At 53.5% G+C, this 24,940-nt stretch overlaps 1 protein-coding gene across 2 annotated transcripts; it reads left to right on the top strand.

Moving 5' to 3' along the window:
* Positions 1–6,526: 6,526 nt before the first annotated feature.
* Positions 6,527–23,429, top strand: EMX1 (empty spiracles homeobox 1). Of its 2 annotated transcripts, none has more exons than XM_032177358.2 (3): positions 6,527–7,426; positions 13,363–13,547; positions 22,868–23,429. In XM_032177358.2, the coding sequence occupies exons 1-3, from the start codon at positions 6,907–6,909 to the stop codon at positions 23,033–23,035; spliced, it is 873 nt and encodes a 290-aa protein (XP_032033249.1). In that variant the 5' UTR covers positions 6,527–6,906; the 3' UTR covers positions 23,036–23,429. The 2 variants fall into 2 exon arrangements, with proteins under 2 accessions (XP_032033249.1, XP_032033250.1); XM_032177359.2 differs by lacking the exon at positions 22,868–23,429 and adding an exon at positions 14,495–16,174.
* Positions 23,430–24,940: the final 1,511 nt, after the last annotated feature.

Below are 24,940 nucleotides of genomic sequence, written 5' to 3'. Positions count from 1 at the left end.
TTGATCATGGCTGACTGCAGGCTTGAACTGTTAGGCTCAAGTGATTCTCCCACCTCAGCCTCCAGAGTAGCTGGGACTACAGGCATGTACCACCATACTTGGCTAATATTTTTAATTTTTTGTAGAGACAGGGTCTCGCTATGTTGCCCAGGCTGGCCTTGAACTCCTGGCCTCAAGCAGTCTTTCTGCCACAGCCTTCCAAAGTGCTGAGATTATAGGTGTGAGCCATTGTACCTGGCTTGGAGTAATGTTTTTGAGCAAAGCAAATGTACAGGACATGCACAGAGAGGCACTGGGAGCACAGAGTCCCTGGAAGAATGCTCTGGCTGGTGGCAGTATTGTCACAGGGCAGGCTACCCAAAGGTGAGCAGAAGACATGAGGCTAGACAGGTACAACTTGCTCATGAAGAGCCTCGAATGCCAAGCTTAGGAGTTTGAACTTTATTGGAACACGGACACTAATAGTTAATGTTTACTGAGTGCTTGCTATGTGCTAAGAGCTATGCATGAATCACCTCATTCTAACTCTCTTAACTCTCCACAGTAGGTCTTATTATTTCCAGATTGCTGATGAAAAACTGAGTCACAGAGAGGTAAAAAAAACCACCCTGGGTCCACAGTTGTGTGAAAAAATTTTAACAGGTTAGAGTTGTGTTGTAGAAATCTGGTAGCCAGCCATGTGTAAGACGAATTGTAGAAAGGAGAGATCACAAATGGCTATCATAAGAGAATCACTTGGAAAAGGTAATAAGAACCCAAATTAGAGGCAAGGAGAACAGAAAGAAATGAAAGAATGCAAAGACTGACTGGATGTGCAGAGCAGTGACTGAGAGAAAGGAGGTATCACAGATGCCTCTTAGCTGCTAAGCCTGGGTGCCCTGCAGAAAGGGGCAGTTATTATCAGAAGAGAGAAGCCAGAGAGAGGCACAGATTGATGTTGAGCTCAGTTTGGGGGTATGGTGAGTGTCTAGGGGGCCTGTAGGACCCCTCCAGAAAGCTTCTCACAAGCATTTGAAAATCAGTGACTTGATCTGGAGAAAAATATAGGGCTGGCATTACAAACCTGCTGGGGTCTGCAATACAGTATTGGTTGAAAGTGTGGAAATAATGATAGATGATAGATAGATATATAGATAGATAGATAGATAGATAGATAGATAGATAGATAGATAGATAGATAGATAGATAGATAGATAGATAGATAGATAGATAGATAGATAGATAGAAAGAAAGATAGAAAGAAAGAATAGCATGATACATGGAATGAGGGAAGGGCTAAGGATAAAGATGCCTTCATGGATGCCCACAGTTAGGAGAAGAAAGTAGAGCCCATGAAGGAACAACTCCCAGAGTTTGCAGATCCAGGCAAGTATCTTGTTCAGAAAATAAAGGGAAGAGAGTTTCCAAAAGAAAAGGGGGTTGAAGGTACTCAGATGCTGAGGAGCCTATAACAATTGTGACTAAAAAAGACTCAAATTTGGAAATAAGGTGTCCTAATGAACATTTCAGTGGATGAAGAGAGATTCTTAAAGTCAGCCTTTGGAAGAATAACTATATAGAACACTTCCAGAGGCCAAACTAGTGACAATGAATCAAAAGAATTAAAATACTGCATATCTGGAAATTACACAGCTAGAAATACGTAGAAAAGAAACACAAACATGCGGTAAGATACAGCTATGGAGCTGTTTGTCAAAATTTTGTTAAAACAGTGAAAATCTGTAAACTGTATAAATGTCCAACAATAAAGAATATTTAATGAGAGGCAAAGATGATTTGATTGGTTATAAAGATAAAGAAGTTACAATACTATGTACAGTATGATCCTTTTTCTAAACAGAGGCACATATAGAAAGAACTGGAAGGATATACTATAAGAATTTCACGATGTTTGTTTCTGGGTAGTAGGATTTGACAATGATAAGATCTCTGTTTTCCCTTCACTCCTCCCTTTTGGATTATCTGTATTTTTTATAACTCTGTCCAATAGAAATATAATGTGAGATACATAATTTTAAATGTTCTAGTGGCCACATTTAAAAAGTAGAAAGAAACAGATAAAATAATCTTCTTAAGATATTTCATTTTACTCAATATATCCATTACTATGTGTAATCGATATAAAAATAATAATATTTTAAATGTTTTAGCACTAAGCCTGTTTAACACTAAATGCAGTGGGTATTCACATTTACAGAACATCTCTGTTTGGGCCATCCACTTCTCAAGCACTACATAACCGCATTTGGCTCCTAGCACGGCTCTATGAAATAATAGCAGTTAATATTTATCGAAAGCCTATGTTCCAGGCACTGCTCTAAGCTCATCAGGTGGAGATTATAACTCATTAGGTCTCAATAACTCCATGAGGTTGAACTTATTGTGCTCTCCATAAGCACGTATTGCTTGCCCTTGTCCTCACACTATAATGAAATGTTTGGAGCTTTTGCAAAAGCCATTTTCCTAATATGATGGGCGTCCAAGTCTGGTTGCAAAGGCTTGGGTAGAGGGCAAGTGAGAGAGTTGGAGAGAGACTAAAAATCATTCAAGAAATTTTGTGGTGAAAAAGACAAGTCAAAAGACTGAGATAAACATGAGGACAGAAAACTCTTTGTAAGGCAAGGAGACATAAAGATGAAGTCAGGCTGAATAGGAAAGAAGGAGGTGAAAGGTGAAAGAGAGATAGCTGGGGGTGTGGCTGGTCCAAATTCTCACAAGAGCTCTGTTGGAGAAACATTGCCTGGCTTGTGCTGGTGGCGAGATGTACATAGCAGCTTCCTGGCTAGAGGGAGCAGGGAGTCATGGCCTGGTGAGGGAGACAGATGGAGACACACACAACCCCCATCGCAGGTGAATGCTATGAAAGAATGGGGTGGAGGGCTTCCCAGGGAGATGAACTGAGTTTTAAGAATGAAGTTAGCCAGCAAAGAAGCAAAAGGAAGAGGATATAGACTTGAGGATTACATCACTGGATGACTGAGCCACTGATTGGATGTGGAGGATGAGAGAGTGATGCTTTGAGGTGATTCCCAAGTTCTCTGCATGGACAAAGGCAGAGACAATAACTTGTACTGAGTGCTTCTTTGGAGTCTGACATTGATCCAATGCACCACATATGTTATCTCATTTACTCCTCACAGAGGTCCCGTGTAACACTTGCCATTTCACAGATATGCAAGCTGAGGAAAAATAATTGGCCCAGGGCTCACCACTAATAAACAGGAGAGTCTGGATTTGGGGCCAGGTTATTCCAGAAATAGAGGGAGGGAGGGAAATCGTTAATGTGGGGCCAGAGCCAGAAGAGGTAGGCTAGGCTGTATCAGCCTGGGAGGCATCGGGCTATTCTCCAAAAGTGAGGCTCCGGGTTGCAGGAGATGGGAACTCCAGGAAACTGGTGGGAGGCTGGACAGGGGCAAAGTGAAAGGTAGGCAGCCTGAAGATGTGTGGGATGTAGTGGACTCCAGCGTGAAGAGCCTCCAGTCTCTGGCAGAGCTCAGCAGCTTGGGTGGGAGGAAATGAAGGGCAGGGAACGGAAGGTGGTGGGGGGAACGAGTTTTGGTTAAGATGGGCAGCTATCCGGTGGTGAAGAGGGGAAGTATTTGTGTATAAGATCAGTTGTGGGGGATGGTGGTAGAGGGAGCAGTATGAGAGTTTGGGAGGAACAGGACAGGGGAGATGGCACAGGAGGAGATTGGGGTGGGGGTGGGGGCACTGATACTGAATCCAGAACACAGAGGCAGGCTTAGAGACCCCCTGAGGGTGACAAATTCTTCTCTTAACTTGCTGCAAGGAAACGACAAGAGAAGAGGTCCTAAGAGGAGTGAAAATAGAGGAAACTGGCCAAGGAATAAAGATAAGCAGAGCTATGGAAGAAAAGGAAGAAAATTAGGGAATTACAGGAGAGGAAGCTGACAGCAAGGGGCGCTGGGAGAGGGAAGGGTGAGGGAGGACGAAAACAGAACTCCTATCACCCAGCGCATGCCAGCACCCCCTCCCCCTCCCCGGGGAAGTCTGCGACTGCATCCTCACAGGGATGGAATGGGAGTGGAACCTAGGCCAGGCTGGGACCCCGGGCTGTCCCAGCCCAACCCAGACGGTGACCAGACTCAAGTTACTGATCCTCTGCTGTCTGTTTCTTCATCTGTAAAGTGGAGTTAATGACAGACAGCTGGATGTCAACGTTTTTTGTTGTTTGTTTTAGAGATGGGATCTCCCTGTATCGCCCAGGCTGGAGTGCAGCGGTATGATCATGGCTCACTGCAGCCTCGACCTTCTGGGCTCGAGAGATCTTCCTGTCTCAGCCTCCCAAGTAGAAATGTCAGCATTTGAAAGCCTCACAAGGGAAGGCGGTGTAATAAAAGGTCTATCGATTTAGATATGAACAAGTATACCCAGAGCCACATGAATGAAAGGAGGTGGCCAGTGTAGATGCAAGTCTAGGACGGTCGGTAGATTCCAAGCTCCTCTACCTGCCCAGTTAAACAAGTTCGCGGCCCCTGGCCAGCCTCGCGGTGGGGGTAGGAGGCGGGGGTCTGCGACAGGACGGGTGGGATTCATTACCAGGCTAGGAGCGCAAGGCCCTGGGGCCGGGTTCAGCTTGCTGGGCTCCCGTCTTGTCTCAGCCCCCAGCACTTGCTCTGTCGCCGCAGAGCACAGGCCCAGGCAACGTTTACCCAACCGAACCCGCATCCCTGTAGGAACCTTGCTCCAACAAAATCCCGTCGTTGTCTCCTTCCATATGGAACGAAAATCTCCTTCTGCACCTCTGCCCAGCTCCGCACCCCCGCCCCCTTAGAGATACGGCCTGGTCGGGTCCTGGTCCCCTACTTGGCGGCGCTTCCACTTTTCCCAGACTGAGGGTGGGGAAACGGAGGAGGGGGAAGAAATCAGAGGAGGAGAAGTCGGGAGGGAGGGGAGCTGGGAGACAGGAGAGGGGGAGAATAAAGAGCCTGAGACAGAAAGGAGAGGAAAAGACCATCACAGAAAGCTGGAAATCTCCGGAGAGGCCAGCGAAAGAGGCACCCGCGCTCCCCACGGATTCCATCATTCCTTCCGAAGGCGCCTCTGCGGTGTCTCCGCCGTGCCAGGCCCCGGGGTCCCCAGGACGCCGAGGAGTGCTGGGTGCGGCCGCCTCGCCTCTGGCCGCCCCTCCCCACCTCGCCCAAGGGGGCCGGAACGGCGTCGGCGCGCGGGGGCTTTTCGGAGCAGTCGAGTGGAAAATAGACTTTAACCCGCTTTGTGGTGGCCGGGGCGCCCGGAGCGCTCTCCAAACCACGGCTCCCGGCGCTCAGGCGGGCCGCTGCCAAGACCCGGCCTGGAGTCCCCGCAGAGTTGCGCGGCGCACGGACCCCGTGGCCTTGGGGCGTCAGGTGGCCCAACCCAGATCTGCGCGCCTGGGCAGCGCTCAGGCCGCTAGAATGGACCCCGGCAGCGGCGAGGAAGCGGAACGCTCTGCGGCTCCCTCTCCGCAGTGCGCTGGCAAGGTCCAGGTCCCAGCCTCCCCACCGCCGCCCGCGCCCTCCTAGGCCTCGGAGCGGCGCCTTTCTGCGGCCTGGAAGGTCGGGGTGGGAAAGTTTGCGGAGTCCCGGCTCTCAGGGCCAATCGTGAGAACTGCCCCCGGGGAATTCGTCGCCACACGGAAAAACTGGCCGGAGTCCGCGGTCGCGGGTGGAAGGTGAAGGTCGAGGGAGGTCAGGCTGCCTCTGCGTGTCCTGACTGCCGGCGTGTTCTCTTGAGATGGGTTCGGGCTACTTGGCCAGCTTCAATTTAAGCCATAGTGTCTCCGAGGCCCTGGCCTGGTCCGGCCCGCCGACACTTGAGCCCCCAGAGCCTCAGAGAAGGCGCGGGGGTGGATCTCCCAGTGCCGAGGCCCGCCGTCCTGGTCCGAGCCGGTCGCGGCACCGTGGCTGAGCACTGGAGCTGCTGCCAGCCCCGCGAACAGCTGGAGGGTTGCAGTGGGACCGCTCCGGCGGCTTCTCCCGCGCTGTGCCCCGCCTGGCCCCTTGTGAAGGGAGTGAGCGTCCCCTTTCCAGAGCTGTCCCCCATGACATCCAGAGAACGCGAAACCTCAGGAACAAGGTCGCAGCTCCAGACCGCGGCCCGGGAGGCCGATAGTGGGTGAGTGGGAGAGTCCCGGAGAGCAGGGGGACACAGAGCTGGTTTTCGGGAAAACCAATGTGTTGGACCCCAAACATCCACCCTCCGCTCGGATCCAAGTTCTCTGAGAACTGAAACGACATCCCGGGACGAATGGGAGAGTTAGGCTGAGCTACACACCGGGGAGGGGATGGTTGGAGTTTAGCCCCAAGCCCTTCGGACGCCTTCTTCGGCTCCCGCGTGGGTTGAGACGGCGGCAGCGGCCACCAGACTCAGCTAAAAGGCGGAGTCGCGAGGAGAAGCCAGTGGCAAGGGTAGGAGGAGGCCTGGATCTCCCCGCGAAGGCTCCAGTCCGGCTTTTGCCTCCGACTGCGGGCTCCCTCCCCACCCGCCGTCCCTCGCCCCGCCCCGCCCCGCCCCCCACCTTGGGGCAGGTGAGCGGCGGCCAATGGGCGAGCGCGGGGCAGGTGCCCGCTAACTCGCGCCTCGCAGCGCTGGGCTGCCAGGGCCGGGCAGGGCAGTGCGGGGACACCGGGGGCTGGGGTCGGTCCCAGCGGGACTCCGAAAGGAGGGAGACGAGCTCAGCCCTCGGGCCTTACCGGCAGCTCGCAGCCTAGCACGGAGCCCGCGCCTGTGCGGGCGCCTGGATCTGCCCGCTCTGCCGCAGCAGCCGCCGCGCCTGGCTGTACGCTGTGGCCGGACCCCGCGGTCGCTCGCTCACACACCCCTCGCCGCTCCGCGCCTGGCTCGCCCGCGGGGGCCGAGCGCGAGCGGGCGGGCGGGGGAGGTGAGGGGTGCGGGCGGGTGTGCATGTGCCTGGCTGGGTGCACACCCCGCACGGCGGCGGCGCCAGGACGCGGAGCGCTCCCCAGAGCCCGGCTGCCTCGCACAGCTCCCGCGGCTGCGACCATGTTCCAGCCCGCGGCCAAGCGCGGCTTTACCATAGAGTCCTTGGTGGCCAAGGACGGCGGCACCGGCGGGGGCACTGGCGGCGGGGGCGCGGGCTCCCATCTCCTGGCGGCGGCCGCCTCCGAGGAACCGCTCCGGCCCACGGCGCTCAACTACCCTCACCCCAGCGCGGCCGAGGCGGCCTTCGTGAGTGGCTTCCCTGCCGCGGCCGCCGCGGGCGCGGGCCGCTCGCTCTACGGTGGGCCCGAGCTCGTGTTCCCCGAGGCCATGAACCACCCCGCGCTGACCGTGCATCCGGCGCACCAGCTGGGCGCCTCCCCGCTGCAGCCCCCGCACTCCTTCTTCGGCGCCCAGCACCGGGACCCTCTCCATTTCTACCCCTGGGTCCTGCGGAACCGCTTCTTCGGCCACCGCTTCCAGGGTGAGTGTCCACGCTGTGCCCGCCGAGGCGGCCGGCCGGCGCCTGTGCTGCGGCGATGCGGGGGAGGCTCGGGGGCGCGCGGGGCTGTTTAGAAGTTACTGCTGGGAAGGCTGCAGGTCCGCGGAGGTAGATTCCCAGGCAGGGAAGAGCCGTGCGGGATCCACCCGCGCCTCCGCCGCGTTGGTCTCCCTCCCAAGAAAGCAGGTGGAGACCTCCAAGCTTTTCTAGAAAATATACCAGTTCGGACGCAAGCCTAGGCGCGTCCTCGGAGCCTCTGCTGGCCCTCGCCACTGCCTGCCCAATTCTCTCACCCGGCTGAGCCAGTCTCAGCCCAGAGTACAAGTCCTCCCGTTCTCCCTCCACCCGGCTTGACCTCGCACCACGCTTCGCTCGCACGTCCACCACCACCCCCCAGACCTCAGCCTTCGCTGGCGCGTCCGGGCGGGGGAAAGTCCATCCGCGTGCCCCAGCTCTGTGGGAAGCAAGGGCAGCAGGGAGGGCGAATCGGAGAGTTAATGTTCAGTGTGGAGGGCCCGGCTGTCTTGGGATGTTTCTCGGCAACCTTGGCCCGACTTCTCCAAGTCACACGTGCCTCTAGCCTACCCAAGGTGGGGAAGGTTTGCAGTAAGCAAACTGGCTTCCGCCGTTGCTCGCCGCCTTCAGGAGGGAGCCCACCCGGCTCCTGGAGTACCGAGGACAGTTTTCCCGGGCAGGGGGCGGGGGCAGAGGGCTTTTAAGGTCGTAGCCAGTCCGAACCCCGGAGTTTGCATCCAGCAATCGGCTTGCTAATAAAGATCCTCCACTGGCCCTACACACACACACACACACACACACACACACACACACGTTTCAATTATTTGTCTTTCCCGGAGAAAAGAGAGTTGCATTTGTTGGAGTTCGTTTTCTTCCTTGAAATTTGTTGGAGTTTGGTTTCTTTTTTTTTCTTTTTTTTAAATTTTATTTTAAAGAGTGGCCTTGATTTGTACAGGCATCACTTTAGTTTCCAGTTTTATTTTGTTAGTATAGACCAGACCACAGCCTTGTGAGAAGGGTCTATGGCTCAGAGCTAGGTAACCCGGCTTTTAGAGAAACAAATGAAAGGGATATGGCTGGAGCTTCGGCTCCGGGAGCTAATGTGACGGTCTGTAGTCTAGGTCTACAGTCAATTAGATGTTTGACACAGTTATTTAGATAATAAAATGAAAATTATCTCTTGACACTTTGACTTTCACAGAAAACCGCTTTCCTGGGTCCCGATTTGTCAGGCAATTTTTTCAGTCTCACCTGGCCAATAGATGCTGACCTGGCAGATCCCACAAAACCAGAGAATGTAATTACTAGAATAAGAATTGTTGTGGGCAGCCTTGCCTCCTCTTTGAAGATTTCAAAGACTTGCCCAAATCCAAATCCGAAAAAACAAAAATGCTACAATGTCATCTGCCTTGGGCAAGAGTTTCTGCCACTTAAAAATAAATGTTTACTGATAACATGAGGATGTCTTCAAAATTGAGCGATCTACCCTGGTCCTCCGTGGGCTCGATCCGAAGCCTGGGTCTCGAAACCTGGCGCCCAGGGGCCGAGTAGTTGTTGGGGCGGTGTGTGAGCCCGCGGGCCGCCCAGGCCGAGGGGCTGGAGGGTTGGAGGCTGGTGGAGGGATAGGGTCTCGGAGGAGAGGGCGGGGCCGCTCCTAAGTCCTGTGGCCTCCAGCGGTTCAGCTTGTCCGGAGGCGGCATCCTGGGCCGCACCCTCGGCTTCGAATCCAGCCTCTGACGCCCTCCGCACCGCGGTTCCTGCCTCCGGGCGCCGAGGGCCGGGGGCGCCTCGAGAGAAATCCAGCTCCGGCTCTGAGCGTCTCCAGTCAGGCGAGGCGGATAAATCCTCCGCAAAACCCTCTTGGAAACTGCCGCCGCTTCCTGAGCCATCAGTCCCAGCGGGTACGTTATCGAGTTGCACAAACAGTTGGATTTTTCCCTCAAGAACCGAGTCTGGACGCAGAGATGGAGCCAAGTGTGGCTGCATTTTCGGACCCGGAAATCCGTTGGGCACTGAAGGACTTTTCGAACCCTGAAGCACTGTGGCTTCGCGGTCCATCGTCGCTGCTGCAGACGGATGCGCTCCCCGGCGGCTCTACGCCCTCCAGTCCCGGCCAGGCCTCTGGGCCGGGAGCCGAGCCGTCTCGGGCCCTCCGGCGCCGCGTTTTCTAGAGAACCGGGTCTCAGCGATGCTCATTTCAGCCCCGTTTTAATGCAACAAACGAAACCCCACACGAACGAAAAGAAACATGTCTGCGCTCTGTGCGCAGCGCTTGGGCGGCGCGGTCCCGGCGCGCGGGGAAGCGGCGTCTCCGCTAACCCAGGCGCTGGAAGGGGAAAAGCGAATGCGGAATCGTCCAGGACCCCGAAGGTCGGGGCCGCTCGCGAGGACCGAAGGGGAGGAGCCGGTGAAGACCAGGAGTGGGCCACATTTCGGTACTGTTTTCCCGAGATCAGGAACTTTCCGCGTCTAGGAGCAACGCCTGGAGGGGGCTGTGGAGACCCAGTCCCCCGGGACCCGCAACTACAATGGGCCAGAGCTTCTAAGGTCGCCTTTGTTCTGGCAGGAGGACGGAGAATGAGGTTATCTCCGCCTTCTGTCCTGCCTCTCCCTCTCCTAGCCCTAGGGCCCTCCGCCCAGCCGTCCGGCCCTGAGCCCCTGGCCGGCGGCGGCCTCTCCAGCGAAGACTGCGGCTCGAAGACTGCAGCTCGGACCCCGGGTGCTTCGGATCCCTAGCTCCCACCTCCAGCCGCCTCATTCCTGGGAGTCTCTTGTGCTAGTTCCCAGCCATTGCCTTGAAGGGGCCCTAAAAGAGTGGCTGTAGAAAAATCGGAGGGGTAGGGAAGCAGCGGGGAGAGGGGTATTCATTTCCCTAGCTCCAGGGACGGCTATACCAGTCCCTTTCCACTTTGCTAACTGTCCTAGTCCGAAACTGACAGCCCGTTCTCACAGCCCGGAATTACTGCGTCCAAACAGGCCGCACCCCAGCCCCAAGTTTGTTCTGCCCTTGTGGTCCAGGCAAGGAAAACTGAACCCCTGGTAGGGGTGGTTCAGGCCTCCTTCCCACAGGTCGTGGGCGGGCGGGGGGGTGGCGGTACAGGTACCTGTGCACCTAAGGCATCACCCTTGTCTTTGCAGAAACATGTTGCAATTGATCTGTTTCTCAGGATGTTTGGTGTTGTACTAAACATCCTCTTTCTAACAGAGAAACGTCCTTATTCTTTTGGAATCAAATAACCTGTCATCACTTAGCATCTTGACTCATCCTGCAGTCTCCTGCTTCTCTGTGATAGGGTTAGAAGGACCCCTGTGTTTTTGCACATGCATGTGAATATACCCTTTAGGACACATGCTACCTACCACAACTGGACATGACAATGACCTGGGGCCATTTTCTCAGTAAGGTAGACCCAAAGCAACCTAGCATCCCCCTAAAATAACCAGACTTGAGGCAAAGGGGCATGTATGTTGGGACAGAAGCTTGTTGCCTTCATCCTCTCATCTGGGTTTATAAAGACAAACACAGAGCACTCCACCACACAGGTGACTGACCTATACCACAGAATTACAAAATAATCACTAAGTCACAGACACTGGGGCAGACTGCAAACCTGCTTCCTCAGCCCCACACTGCCCTTCACACCTCTGCATCCTATTCATACACACTTACGGGGCTTTCCACACTGCAGCCTCACTTCCGACCAACCTGGGCCAGCCCAGCATCTGAGGCCAAACCCTGCCAATGCTGGGATGAGCTAGGCTTTCTCTCTCCCTCTCTGGTTCATTTGTCCAGAGGAAACCACTGTTGGGACTTCACCCAGGTTCATAACCATGTTGTTTTTTGAAGCAAGTTATTAACGTTAACAAGAAGCATTTGCTTTCCACCCACCTTTCCCTGGCCTACCTCACTGGCCCCACCCCAGAGACTTTAATCTTACTTATTCCCCACCTGGAGCAGGCTCCATATTTTTCTGCCCTTTACTCATCTCTGCCAGACCACCTCCCCTAACCATCTGTCTATTCACTATCCCAAGTCAAACTTCTCTTCCTTCAGTCGGACCTGAGGGCCCTAGATCTGCCCCCACTTGAATAATCAAATGGGGTGTCCCTCATCCATCTCCCTGTGATGTGGTCCCACCTTTTTTGTGGCCGCACAGATCCAACCAGTTGAAATTGATAAGGTGACTGGAGATTATTGACTGACCTCTCCCAGGCATTAGCCCTGCGGTCCTAGCAACTCTGTTCCACAGAAAACTCCAGCAAAAACTTGGCCTGTTTAGGTAACCAAAGCCCAGAGACTTGAAGGAAGTAAGGTCAGGGAGTTTCCGCCAACAGAGGGACAAGAACAGTTACCTGGAGAGTTTTAGCTACAGCATCTCAATTATGTGCTTTTGATTCACTTACATAGATGTTTCCAGAGATGGGAGATGTTAACTGAATTATCCAGGTGATTGTCTTAGAGCAAAGCAACAGGTCAAATCAAGTCCAACTAGTAGCCATCTCTGAAGAAATTAATTGGATCAGTCAATCCCAACAGCTAATTCTGTCAAAATAATCCAGTTGTTGGTGCATCAGGAGGCTGTTATGTGCCCTTACATGAGAATCCATAGGTGATTTTGTCAGGGCCTGTTTTGAGTCTGTTAGCATGTGCAACCAAGCCAGAGATTGTGTGAGGGCCTAGTGGGGAGTTCATTGAAAAAGGGGCTGTGGGTAGAGGCTTGTTTTGGCATTGATAGTTTCTGACCCCATCTCCCCTACCCCAGCTTCATCCAGTCCAGTGTTATCCCTTCCTCCTGCATGTGGGAGCTGAGTCCCTATGCTGGCCAACATTTGCTAAGGGACAGTCACACTCTAAAAATCCTATACAGTAGATAGGAGAAAAGACAGTAGGGAGGCTGGAACATATATTTACACACGCCCATGCAGAAACCAATATATCTATATCTATATATATTAGAGAGAAAGATGACATCTAGATATTTATACACGTTTCTTTAGCAAGGGACTATTCAGGGATGAAGCAGGGATGAAGCTTTTCCCACCAGACAGTACTTGGAGTCTCCAGTGTGTGTGTTGGGGTAGGGGTTTGGGGGCTTACCCTAGAGGCTGGGTCTCTAGACAGCCAAGGCCTGGGGGAGAGAGAGGTGGAGAAAGGCGAAGAAGGAGCCCGACTTTCCACTTCCAGGTGCTGCCTGGACCACTGACCGCCACTGGCCTATTTATACCCCCTGAAAGACAGAGCTAGAACCTGCTGGCAGGAGTTTTTAATGAGCTAGTAGCCTGAGCATTCAGCTGCAAGACTAGTGCAAGCAGGTGTGAAGGGATTGCTCCTTGGGTACCTTCTAGTTCTTGAATCTGTGTTTGGCAAAGGTGTGCCTAGCACCCCGCTGCTCACCTTATCACCTTCCTGGCCCCCAGCCCTGCCTCTACCCTGGGTCCTCTTGGAGGGAGATGCTTTGCGACCAGTTAACTGAAAGCAAATCGTTGGGGCTGGCGGCCAGGGCAGCGCCTCTGGGAAAGGGCGGAGAAAGAGCGCGCCATGGACTTTTCTTCCCCACCCCTTGGCCTCTTCCGCTGCCTCAGGCATTGTGGATGTGGGTCCACGCCTCGTCCGGCCTGGACCCATCTCTTGGCCTAACAGAGGGATCTGGAGCGCTGTTATTCCCCGCGTCCCCCCGCGGAGTGGCTCTCGAGTGTGGGGAGGTGTTGGGGAGGGGAGTGGACTTAGGGAAGGGGCGGCAAAAGGGCAAAGGGAGAAATGGCGTGTGTGTGCGTGTCAAGGAATGGAGAGGGCAGGGCGCTTGGGAGCAGGGCGTGAGGCCAGGCTCTGTTGGGCCCCGGCTCACGGCGCCCCTTCTCTCTGTCTGTACCTGCGTGTGTTGCCGTCGGCGGCGGGGCCGCAGCCAGCGACGTGCCCCAGGACGGGCTGCTTCTGCACGGCCCCTTCGCACGCAAGCCCAAGCGGATCCGCACGGCCTTCTCGCCCTCGCAGCTGCTGCGGCTGGAGCGCGCCTTCGAGAAGAACCACTACGTGGTGGGCGCCGAGCGGAAGCAGCTGGCCGGCAGTCTCAGCCTCTCCGAGACGCAGGTAATCACCCCCGGTCGCGGCCTGCCCTGCGCCCGGAGCCCGGGTGGAGGTGAAGGTGCGCGGGTGCAGGAGAGGCCCTGAGCCCGCCCCAGCCCAGCCCTGCTGGGTTCCAAGAGGCCCCCATTCCCCTCGGCGCTGCGGTCAAGCCCGTCTTTAGAGCCCCTTCCTCGAGACTGCGTGCAGCCTGCGAGGGCTGCAGGACTTTTGTCAAGCGCTAAAGACCTAGCAGGAGGCAGAGTAAATGCAAACTGTATTCCGAGCCCGGCTCCCAAAGCTCCTCACGTGGGGACCAGGTTCCCTGGAGGAAGCGGGTCGCCTCGGGAGCGGGCAGCGCAGGCAGCACCGAGGCCACTGGAGCTGGCCCCAGCCCTGGCATTCCTGCAGCCCTTTTCCCGCCACTGTGTCGGGGCGCTCACAGTCCTGCGGGGAGCCAATCTGCACTGTCTTTGCTGCTGTTCCTGGGCAAAATTGGCGGGGCCTTGGCTGCCCACCAGCCAGGAGCGTCTGGGTAGAAAGCCCAGGTGTCCTCAGACTACCAACAAAGGGGCTTAACCAGGGAGGGGCCAGCCCCTGCTTGGGGCCCAAGGGTTGCTCTGATCCGGCCCAGACCGGCTGGTAGGGCTGTGGAAGCCACGGTGTGCGCGCGCAGAGCATCTGAGGGGCCTGGGCATGGTGGGAAATAGACCCCGGGTACGCAGGGGCTGCTCTGAATCACTGGAAAGGCTGTCGAATGGGAGAAGGAATAAACTCCAACGGCGTCTGGGCTTGAACTGAGTGAAGTTAACAATTACCGTGTAGTGTTTTTGTAACTGATCATTAATTTAAGGAAAAAAATTGAAGAATTAGATGAAAGTTATAGGGAGGTGGATTTGGGTTCATTGTATAAGTAGACTTTGCCATAAATAAATGCTGCCTGGGATCACTGCATAAGCTCTTGGTCCACCCAGGTCCGACGTGTTGGAGTGGGGCTCAGCGACCCTCAGCCTAGCTGCTGCCCTGGAGGTGGATTTCAGTTTCTGCGTGCCGGCCAGCTCCCAGAGTTGCGAGAGGCCGGCTCCGCGGTCTCCCAGCTACCTCCCGGCTGACTTTTCACCTTCCGCTCCCCTTTCCTCCTAGTCTCGACCCTACTACACCACCGTCCCCTCCCAAGTCCCGGGCAGTGAGAAGATGCCCGGCATGGGGGCAGCCGGAGCCTCCCTTTAGCAGCCAGAGTAGGAAGGGGGCTTAGTGAGGGAGCCCAGACCCAAACTTCATCCCCAGCTTTCTTCGGCGGACCTTACCCTCTCCTCCTTCGGTGGCATTTTGGCATCTGTTGTCGTCATATCTGTCTGATGCCCCACTTAATCTACAAATCGCTCATGGGTCGGAGGCAGGACCCGTGCGTTTTCAGACGTACTAGCTGGGCTGTTCTAACTGCAGGGAAAAAGCTTACGACAGTTAATTTTAAAAACGTTTCAAAGAAAGATGTGTTCTAAAAAATAAGTTAATAAAATAAGACTCCCTTTTCCCTCCTGGCAGTGTTTTAAAATTATTGTTTGAAACAAGGTGTCAGTTTAAGAATGGTGTTTATAATTAACTTCATTTAAAAAGTAGTATTTATTAAATTTTAATTGCAGAAGTGTAAGAAAACAAAAATGGTTTTTAATCCTTCCACCCACAGATTAACACTTGTTGAAATAATGTCATTGTTTTTAAACTTTCAATTTTTTAGCTCAGTGAGAGCATTTTTAATTAACTCTCTTTCAAACTGAACCTAGCTGCCTGTCAATATTTGCTCCTAACAATGCCAGTTAGTAAATGGACTGATTGTTTCTTTCATTTTTATTATGAGACATTTCAAACATATATTTAAAACAAAACCAGATAGAATAACACAAATGTATCCAGCTTCATTAACTATCAAAACTCAGGGCTAATCTTTTCCCCGTCTGTAAATGAGCTGCTTTTTGCATATGGTACAACAAAAAGAATGAGGGGAGGTTTGAGCCTGAGGAACCTCCCGTGGCAGCCTGTCCTTCCAGGTGAAGACCCTGAGATGGAGAGATGGAGTGGGCAGAGCTTCCCAGGTGGGCAAACACGATTTTAAATACCTGCCTCCCTGCTAACTTACTGTGTAACCCTGGGCAAGTCACTTAACCTCTCTGAGCTCTGGTTTCCTCATTGAGAAAATAGTTGTTTAATGATTAAAGGTACCTCATATGAGCTCAAATAATATTAATCCCCATCCCTAGTCCCTTCCCTTTAAGGTAGTATGTCAGATTAGTAGCATAAGAAGATCCAAACCTGTGTGTCCTCTTAGTCCAGCGTTCTTCCTCCCTTATGCAGTTTCCATCATCAACATTGCCTTTCTGTTGCCCTCATAACTTATCATACGGAGCCAGGCTACATAATTAGCTACTTCTCTATCTGCCTCTTGGTACTTACCAGGCAAGCTTACCTGTCATTTCCAGCTATCAGCTATTTGTCAAGCATCAGTCACCCCCATCAGCCCCCCTGCCATGCATTTCTACTGTTAATATCTGTATCTGTCTCTCAGAGCTCTTTAATCTGTCCCTCCCCGTAGCTGTTTTACATCTCGCCATATACTTCTGTCTGCTCTCATTAAACTGCCTCCCAAAACTGGCTAATTTATGTTTCCGATTTTCTATTAATTATACGTTCTTCCTAACAATAAGAACTATTTACCCATTTGTTCATTATCTTTGTCATCTGTTTTACCTTCTGTGTGTCCACCATTCATCTCAAACTTCATCTCCATAGAGCTATTTCGCAACTGACAAACAGTATATTCATATGTCTGGTAATGGTTATCTATTACCTCATTGGCTCTGGCTTTGTCTTCTCTCTGGGTCTGGGCCTCAGTTTCTGTATCTGTGAGATTGAATGACACAAATTCCAGGGTTTTTTCTAGTCCTGAGTTTCTGTGGCTCCCTCTACATTCTACTTCTCTGTGTTTCTGTGTACTCCCTCCTCCACATTCTCAGAGCTCACTGCACAACCCCTGCCTATCATAATATGCATCAAATTTGTTATTACTTAATTATCTGCCATGTCCAAACATCAATCTGTAGACCAGCAGCATGTATCTCTCAGGGAGATCTTAAAATACAGATTCCTGGGCTTCACCCAGGAGATTCCCTTAGGAAGTCCAGGATAGGGTGCAGGAAAAAGTTTAAAAACAGTTCTTTGGGTGATCGTGATGAATAATAGGCCTAAGCATCTTAGCTCTGGGAGGCAGAGGCCAAGCCTGTCTATTTCTCACAGGACCCAGCTCAGTGCCTGGGATGGAGTAGATGCTCAATAAACATGTATTGAATTAATGAGCACATTTCTCTTTGCCCATACAAACACACACTAACTTTGTCAGTCATTCCCCTTGCTCTCTGCTGTCACTGCTCCCTCCCTATCCCTCTCCTATCTTTCCCTTGTACTTTCACAGCTGATTGTTGATTTAGATTATGCATATACCAGTTTGTGGATAAAACTTCTTGGCGGGTTACTCAGATCAGTGTGTGAATGAGCTCTTAATCCAGACCTCAGAAGTCTGTGCACTCCCCAAGCTTTAGCCAGGTGCTAGGAGGTGGGCAACCTGGGTGACTCTGTGTGTTTAGTGGGAGTGGGGTATTCATGCTGGGATGGCCAGTGCCTCAATCTAGGAGATGAGGGAAGAAACCTGGGCAAGGGCTAGTTCTCCCTTCAGGTTCTAATGACTTGTTCCTCACTGCTTCGGTGCCGCCCTGGAGTATGATCAGGAAGGTACCAGTGTAAGCTTCAGTCCTGGTGGCTGGTTGGGCAGACCTGGGCCTGGGTCATTGCAGAGGCTCAAGTTTAATGAGTGTGTGTAATGGGTGTGCGCAACATGTGTCTGCCTACCACGTGGGGCACCAACGGGCTTTATGTGATTGATGCCCAAAGGTCAGATGATAGCATAGGTACACATTAGATGCCATTAGGCAGTCACATGACATGGAGTGCAGCTTGCATGCTTCTGTGTGTGTGTGTGTGTGTCGGGGGTAGGGGTAAGTTAGTTTTAGGGGGAGTGAGAGAAAGCACCTGGTTGCTCCAGGCTGATCAACTGGTCAGTGTTTCCAGCTACTCCTACTGCTCTGAACAGATCAGCAGGTGTTTCTTGACCTTGCCTGGGTTAGAGTTTAGCTGAGCGGTGAGGGCAAAGGGTACAGAAACGTGGTCTGTGGCTTTGAAGATTCCTCACTGAGTGATGAAGGCTAAGTGCAAAGCTTGCACACTTGTGAAATGTGCACAGGAAGAATGACTAGGGTCCCCTTTGAGGTCACAGCTGTGGGCTGAGGGGTGTCAGGATAGAAATGCTTGAGAAGATGGCTCCAGGAGGCCTCAGACCTGGAAGGCTTGGGGGGATGCCTAGGATCCTAGGTTGGAGGGAAAGAAGGGCAGGGTTTGAGGCAAGCAGATGAAGATAGAGCAGGAGCTGTCAAGACCAGCCACCATCTTGGAGCCCAAGGGCAGGGAGATCTTGGGAGGCAGCAGTTACGGTCACCTGCCTATGGCTTTTTCCCCTCAGAGGCATGGAAAGGAGGATTTGGAGGGTCCTTTCCTGCTCTGGAATGTTCTGCCTTAGAGGGATAGATAAGAGAGGGATATCCAAGTGACCTGAATTTTAGGAAAAAATCAAGAGACATTTGTTCCTAGCTCACGGTGTGTCCACATCTCTTCTCTAAGTCTTGGCTTTTCTTCAAGAACTTCTGCATCTCATGTTCCAGGAGTCCTGTGTGGGAGGATGAGGGGGAGATAAAGGAGATTAGAGTGATTCTGTGAGGAGTTGGGACCAACATGTCCTGAGGTGAATCTTATGATGTCTCCCTGAGAGAGAGAGAGAGGAAGGGTCCAGGCTGGGCTGAAAGAGGAGGAGACAGGGAGGCTTAGGGAGATTATGGTTATGGTTGGTGGGGAGCTGGAGGTGACCTCAGCTTACTGAGGTGAAGGTTGAACTTAGCATGGCATTAGGCTTGACCTTGAGAGTGGGAACAGCCCACATGATCAAATGATAGGAAATGGGTCCCCAGGGAAGAGAGTAGGCTGAGGGGTGATTTGACTGATGTCTCCAGGCTCCTGTCCATTCTGGGATATTTGAAATCTTTGAAGACAGGACACTTATTCACCTGAAAGTGTGCAGGGGCCTGGAGCCACAGACCTTTCCATTTGCAGGAGTGGTGAAAAAGAAGGGGTCCAGACCTCGTTCATTCAAAATAGCAGATTATTCCAAAGTAAAGTCTGATTAGTTCTGAAATATCGGCTGGAGCTGTAGTTTGCTTGTTTGTTAGTTCATTTTTCCCTTTGTTCTTGCATGCATGTCTTCATTCATTAGTGCATACATTGATCAATCCTCTAGCAAATTGCTACATTCATTCATCCATAGCCGTTTCACCTTCTTCATTCTGCCTGACTCAAGCCAGCCCTTCTTCTGCCCAGCAGTAGGTCTCCCTCCTCCAACTTCCCCTAAAAGTGGCCAATCCAATTTACCATGTGGAATATTAAAAACTGGCCCTCTTGAAAAAGTGTCCACAAAACTAAGAAAAAGATCCTGTCTCTCCATCACTAAGCACTTCTCAAAGCCTTTGCTGATTAGAATTCTACCCCTCTTCTATTCATTTTCTCCTGTTTTCCAGGTCTGGCCCAGGTACCTCTTGCCTAGAGCATAGGCTTGTCCAGCTAGATGACTATACATGGAACATGTCCTCTGGGCAGGGCACTGGGACTAACATACCAGTTTGGCTCTCCAGTCTCATAGTCTGGTGAGGAGACAGATGTAAATAAATAAATTAGTGCACAGTGGGGGTCACTGTGACTGAGACTGGGAAGAGGTACTAAGGAACTACAGGCAGGTGATGGGGCAGGACCATTAAGGAACATCAGGACAGGGTCTTGAAGGCTAAGGAGAGTATTCCAGGGTAGGTAGGTCAGGAGAATGGAGACTTTTGGAAGGATCTGGCCTCTGAGAAACTGAGACGTTCAGTGAAGTGAGGACTTAGGAGACCACAAGGGACTTCTTGCTACAACAGAGAGGTCAGAGTGGGCAAGGGATCCTCCAGCCAACATTCCAACTGTACCTTGGGGCTTAGAGAGAGGTGAGTAGTGTGTTTGTGTTGGGGATGGGGAGGCATGTGCAGGACAGATCCAGCCTCCAAGCCATACCATATGACCCAGCTCCTTTCCAGGACCTGTGTTTTCTAGGGAAGGGGCTCTGGAGGATCCAGAGTTGCCTGGCTGGGTTGGAGGGGTCATGAAATGTCACTCTCATCTCCTAATACACTCAGAACTCAGTTCCTTTTCTTTTTCCAAGTAAAAAATAACTACCATTATCAATAATCTATTAAGGAAAATTCAGAAAAGTAGAAAGAAGAAAGAAACATCACCCACACTTTGGGTACATTTCCTTCTAGTCTTTTTTCCCCGCGTGTAGATTTTATTTTTCTTTGGTTGTGATCACAGTGTGCCAGCCTTGCGCATCCTGGCGTTTCCATTAATGCCATGAAGTCATAAGCACCACCCTGTTATTGCAGTCTTTGTAAACAGCATCTGGACACTCAGCCCAAGGCTGTTCTCCGGAAGATGGCCAGGCTGCACAGGGAGAGGGTTTATGTCCCTGCTTCTAGAGAGATGCCTACTTGACCCCAGTATTTTTCATGGAGGAAATATTCAGAATCACCTTTCACTTGGGTGCCCTAGGAAGCTGCCTCTGACCTATCCTGTGCCTGAAGTTGCCATCCAAAGCTTTCCTTCTTTGAGCCAGTGTTGCTAGTCGAGGGCAGCATGCTGGGCCCGTTCCACTGCAGGCCAATGTGACCGTAAGTCTCCTTCCTGAAGGACACTTGGAAATGCGTGTGGAAGGAGGAAGGTACAGAAAAGGGCCCTCAGTCCCTGGTACTGCCCACATCACCTGACAGTCACCTTCGGCCAGCCCACTTGGGCTTCTCAGGAATGACGCCCCGGCCCTGCATCTGGCCCTGAGTCACGCTCAGGAGGCAGGGTGAGCTCACCCGCCCACTGACTGGCACAGTCATAGCAGGCTCCAGGGTGGGGTCAGGGGCCAGACTGCTGCCAAATGGTTGTGCTGAGAACCACCCAGGGTCCAGGTGGCCCTGCGCCCAAAGATAGGTGGGCTTGGAGTCCAGCAGCCTGTGCCCAGAGCCTCCGCCATCCTCCATGGCCGGCCTAGGTGAGATGTGCAGGCTATGGGCTTGGAAATGAGGGGAGAATCCCCTTGCCCTCACTCCATCCATCGAGGCCGGGCACCAACCCTTCCTGGGCCAGCTTTCCAGCCCCTGGCTGGCTGCTCTGCAGGCACTGAGTGCCAGCTGCCCCCATCCCCATGCCAGTGCTCTAAAATCAGTGCTCTCAAACAAGGGCAGATGGCGCAGTGGAGTCCTGGCAAGAGGGTGCAGTGAGGGGAAGTCCTGGGGTAGGTGGGACAGAGAGGACTGCCTGGGAAGGGTGTAGGGGCAGCACCTCCTGGGCATGAAACCATCTGCAGGGCACAGGGGCCAGGCCTGCCTCTGGATGCACTGCTTGGCCTTGTGGCTAAGGCCTGTGCTTTACCCAGTTCTCTGGGAGCAGGGGCTGGACCTGGCAGTCTTTCTGAGGCCTGCCCTCAGCCCTGCCCAGGGTTCAAGGATCTCCCCTCAGCATCATTGCTGCTGCCAAAACCAAGAGGCTACCCACCATTCCTCACCCGCAACTCTGCCACGCAGCACCGTCTGCACAGCTGCAGTTGGCCACATCCACTTGCTTTTAAATGTGCTGTCATTTCCTGGAAACCATCCGGGCCTTGTAGCCTGCCCTCTGCACCTCCTCCCCCAGGGGGCCTCTGGAGCAAGAATCCAAGAGGTGCCCTGGCGCTGCAAGAGTCCCCAGAACATTTCTTCTATGCATGAAGGACTGAAGCCCAGAGGGGGAAGGGACTTAGCTGAGAATCTACCCAGGATCCTCCTGCCAACGCTGAAGATGGTTTGGGTCTGGCCTGACTCTGCAAAGCCAAGTAAAGAACCATGGAGTCAGGGAGAGCTGACATGAAGGCTTCCTCCACAGCCCACAAGCACTAAGTCCAGTCCAGGAGCCAGGATGAGCCTCCCAGATTATGCATGAGAGGACATTAAGGGCTGTGTCCTGGACACTGAACAGATGCTGGAGGAGGAGGGAAAAGAGGCTTCCTGGAGGAGATGGCTTAGAACCATAGACCTGCCCTCTGCCTCATGCCTCCTCCATCATGGAGGATAGTTGTCCAGTTTCTGTTTGAACCCCACCCCGTACCTTGCCAGGGCTCTTACTGCCAGACACAGAATAGGGGGCTCCCTGGGTTCAAAGTGGAGCTCACTTCTGTCCCCTGGGCTTCTCCTGACTGTTCCTTGTGTGACCTGTTCCCACATCTGGATGGGCTGCAGGAGCCAGTGCTGTGGGGACAGAAGGTCTAGAGCTGCCCATGAAGGGCAGAACACTGCCCTCAGACCCGCTTCCTCCTTGTCCTTGTCTGTCCAAGGAGAATGAGGTCTCACTGGTGGATTTCGGATTACCCTGAGGAGCTGGCACCTGAGGGACAAGGCCCCCCACCTGCCCAGCTCCAGCCTCTACAGCTCTGCCTCTGATGAGGGGTGGGAGAGAGCTACATGAGGTTGCTAAGAAAGCCTCCCCGAAGAAGGAGACCACACGGTGGTGTGTGAGGCTGGAGTCTCTAGCAGCGGGTTCTGTGCCCCCAGGGGTCGTCTGGCTGTCCAGGCACTGCTGTTGGTATAAACACCACCTCCTAGTTATGAAACCATGCCCACTCTGCCTCTCTGTATGGAAAAGAGCATGGGGCTGGCCCATGGGGTGGTGTCCACTTTAGGCCCTGTGGGAGATCATGGGAACCCACGCAGTGGGTCATAGGCTCCCTCATTTACTACTCATATCCACTCTGTGAAGAAGCGATTATGATCTCTCCTCTAGAAACTTGTGGAGTCCCAGGTCTGCCAGCTTCCAGAGCCTGCACTCCTCCACCTTGGCTTGGCTTTGCTGGGGCTAGAGGAGCTAGGATGCGCAGCAGCTCTGTGACCCTTTGTTTGAGAGGAACAGGAAAACCACCCTTCTCTCTGGCCCACTGTGTCCTCTTCCTGCCCTGCCATCCCCTTCTGTGAATGTTAGACCCATGGGAGCAGCTGGCCAGAGGGGACCCCCGGCCTGGGAGCCGTAACCCTATGTAGCCTCAGTCTTCCCGTCAGGCTCTCAGCTCGGCCTGAGTGTTGAGGCCCCAGTGGCTGCTCTGGGGGCCTCCCGAGTTTCTCATCTGTGCCCCTCCCTCCCTGGCCCAGGTGAAGGTGTGGTTCCAGAACCGGAGGACAAAGTACAAACGGCAGAAGCTGGAGGAGGAAGGGCCTGAGTCCGAGCAGAAGAAGAAGGGCTCCCATCACATCAACCGGTGGCGCATCGCCACGAAGCAGGCCAATGGGGAGGACATCGATGTCACCTCCAATGACTAGGGTGGGCAACCACAAACCCACGAGGGCAGAGTGCTGCTTGCTGCTGGCCAGGCCCCTGCGTGGGCCCAAGCTGGACTCTGGCCACTCCCTGGCCAGGCTTCGGGGAGGCCTGGAGTCACGGCCCCACAGGGCTTGAAGCCCGGGGCCGCCATTGACAGAGGGACAAGCAATGGGCTGGCTGAGGCCTGGGACCACTTGGCCTTCTCCTCGGAGAGCCTGCCTGCCTGGGCAGGCCCACCTGCCACCGCAGCCTCCCAGCTGCTCTCCGTGTCTCCAATCTCCCTTTTGTTTTGATGCGTTTCTGTTTTAATTTATTTTCCAGGCACCACTGTAGTTTAGTGATCCCCAGTGTCTCCCTTCCCTATGGGAATAATAAAAGTCTCTCTCTTAATGACACGGGCATCCAGCTCCAGCCCCAGAGCCTGGGGTGGTAGATTCTGGCTCTGAGGGCCAATTGGGGCTGGTAGAGCAAACGCATTCAGGGCCTGGGAGCCCGGGGTGGGGTGCCAGTGGAGGGGGGCAAGGGTAATTCATTAACTCCTCTCTTGTTGGGGGACCCTGGTCTCTACCTCTAGCTCCACAGCAGGAGAAACAGGCTAGACATAGGGAAGGGCCATCCTGTATCTTGAGGGAGGACAGGCCCAGGTCTTTCTTAACGTATTGAGGGGTGGGAATCAGGCCCAGGTAGTTCAGTGGGAGAGGGAGAGTGCTTCCCTCTGCCTAGAGACTGGTGGCTTCTCCAGTTGAGGAGAAACCAGAGGAAAGGGGAGGACTGGGGTCTGGGGGAGGGAACACCATTCACAAAGGCTGACAGTTCCAGACCGAAGTCGTGGGCCCACCAGGATGCTCACCTGTCCTTGGAGAACCCCTGGGCAGGTTAAGACTGCAGAGACAGGGCTTAAGGCTGAGCCTGCAACCAGTCCGCAGTGACTCAGGGCCTCCTCAGCCCAAGAAAGAGCAATGCACCAGGGCCCACTGAGCTTTTGTGTTCACCTGCCCTTCTGTTTGTCCCACTTGTCAGGATGAAGGTTTCCTGACAAGCAAATCTGCATTCCTAAGTCTTTCCCTTATGACATCCAGACCCCTCTCTTTCTTCTTCACCTCCCATGTGCTTATGAAACCTCTGCTCTTTGGCCTCCATGCCACCATTCTGCTGGTGCTAATGACAGTCACCAACCACAGTCACTGGCCACCCCCTTGTGGCCAAACTCAACCACTTCCTGTCTGGGTTCACCTGCTCCCCGATCTGTTGGCCATGCTCTTCTGGATTCTCCCACCCTGCTCTGCCTTCATTTCGGTAGCTCTGACTCCTCCTCCAGCCTGTGTTCATTCAGTGTGATCCATGTCTTGTCACCTCTGGCCACCCCCAGGTCAGTCCTTGCTCTCCCTGACTCCTCATTGTGCCCTCTGCCTTGTGGGGATCACATCCACTTCCAGGATTTCTCTTTGGCTCCCTGGTCTCTGTCTTTAGCTGACCTCTGCTGAGCTGCAGACCCATCAAGCCAGCTGCCTGCTCCACCCCCTGCCCCTCAGCACCTCAAAGCCAATACATCCACAGCCGGACTCACCTACCCATCTGTGCTTCTCCAGGATCACCCACCTCAACAAACAGCATTAGACATGTACACAGTTTCCCAAGCTACAGGAAACCTGGGAATCTTCCTCAAGCTTCCTCTCCTCTTCCCCAGCCCCATCCATTCCCATCTAGTGGGTTGAGTCTAGACTGGCTTCCCAACCACACCTCCCTAGTGCAGCCCCCCACCACCCCCCTGCCCAGCTCCCTCTACCACCGGCCTGGCCCGGGGCCTGCTCCTCTAGGGAGGTTTCTGTGAATGTCAAGGATGAGGCCCACTTCAAAGGAGGCCCTCCATGTTGCAGCTAGGTTTCTCTTCCTTGCACCCAAAC

This window comes from Hylobates moloch, unplaced genomic scaffold (genome assembly GCF_009828535.3).
Source record: "Hylobates moloch isolate HMO894 unplaced genomic scaffold, HMol_V3 SCAFFOLD_15, whole genome shotgun sequence".
Classification (NCBI taxonomy): domain Eukaryota; kingdom Metazoa; phylum Chordata; class Mammalia; order Primates; family Hylobatidae; genus Hylobates; species Hylobates moloch.
The sequence above is the reverse complement of the archived record's forward strand: the minus strand, read 5'-3'. Positions and strand labels throughout refer to the sequence as shown.

What these genes read in the sequence shown, in the direction of transcription:
- EMX1 (XM_032177358.2), top strand. Translation starts at nt 6,907, where the DNA reads ATGTGCCTGGCTGGGTGCACACCCCGCACGGCGGCGGCGCCAGGACGC. An exon ending in CTTCGGCCACCGCTTCCAGG is followed by an intron (nt 7,427 to 13,362) that starts GTGAGTGTCCAC and finishes GCGGGGCCGCAG; the next exon opens with CCAGCGACGTGCCCCAGGAC. An exon ending in TCAGCCTCTCCGAGACGCAG is followed by an intron (nt 13,548 to 22,867) that starts GTAATCACCCCC and finishes TCCCTGGCCCAG; the next exon opens with GTGAAGGTGTGGTTCCAGAA.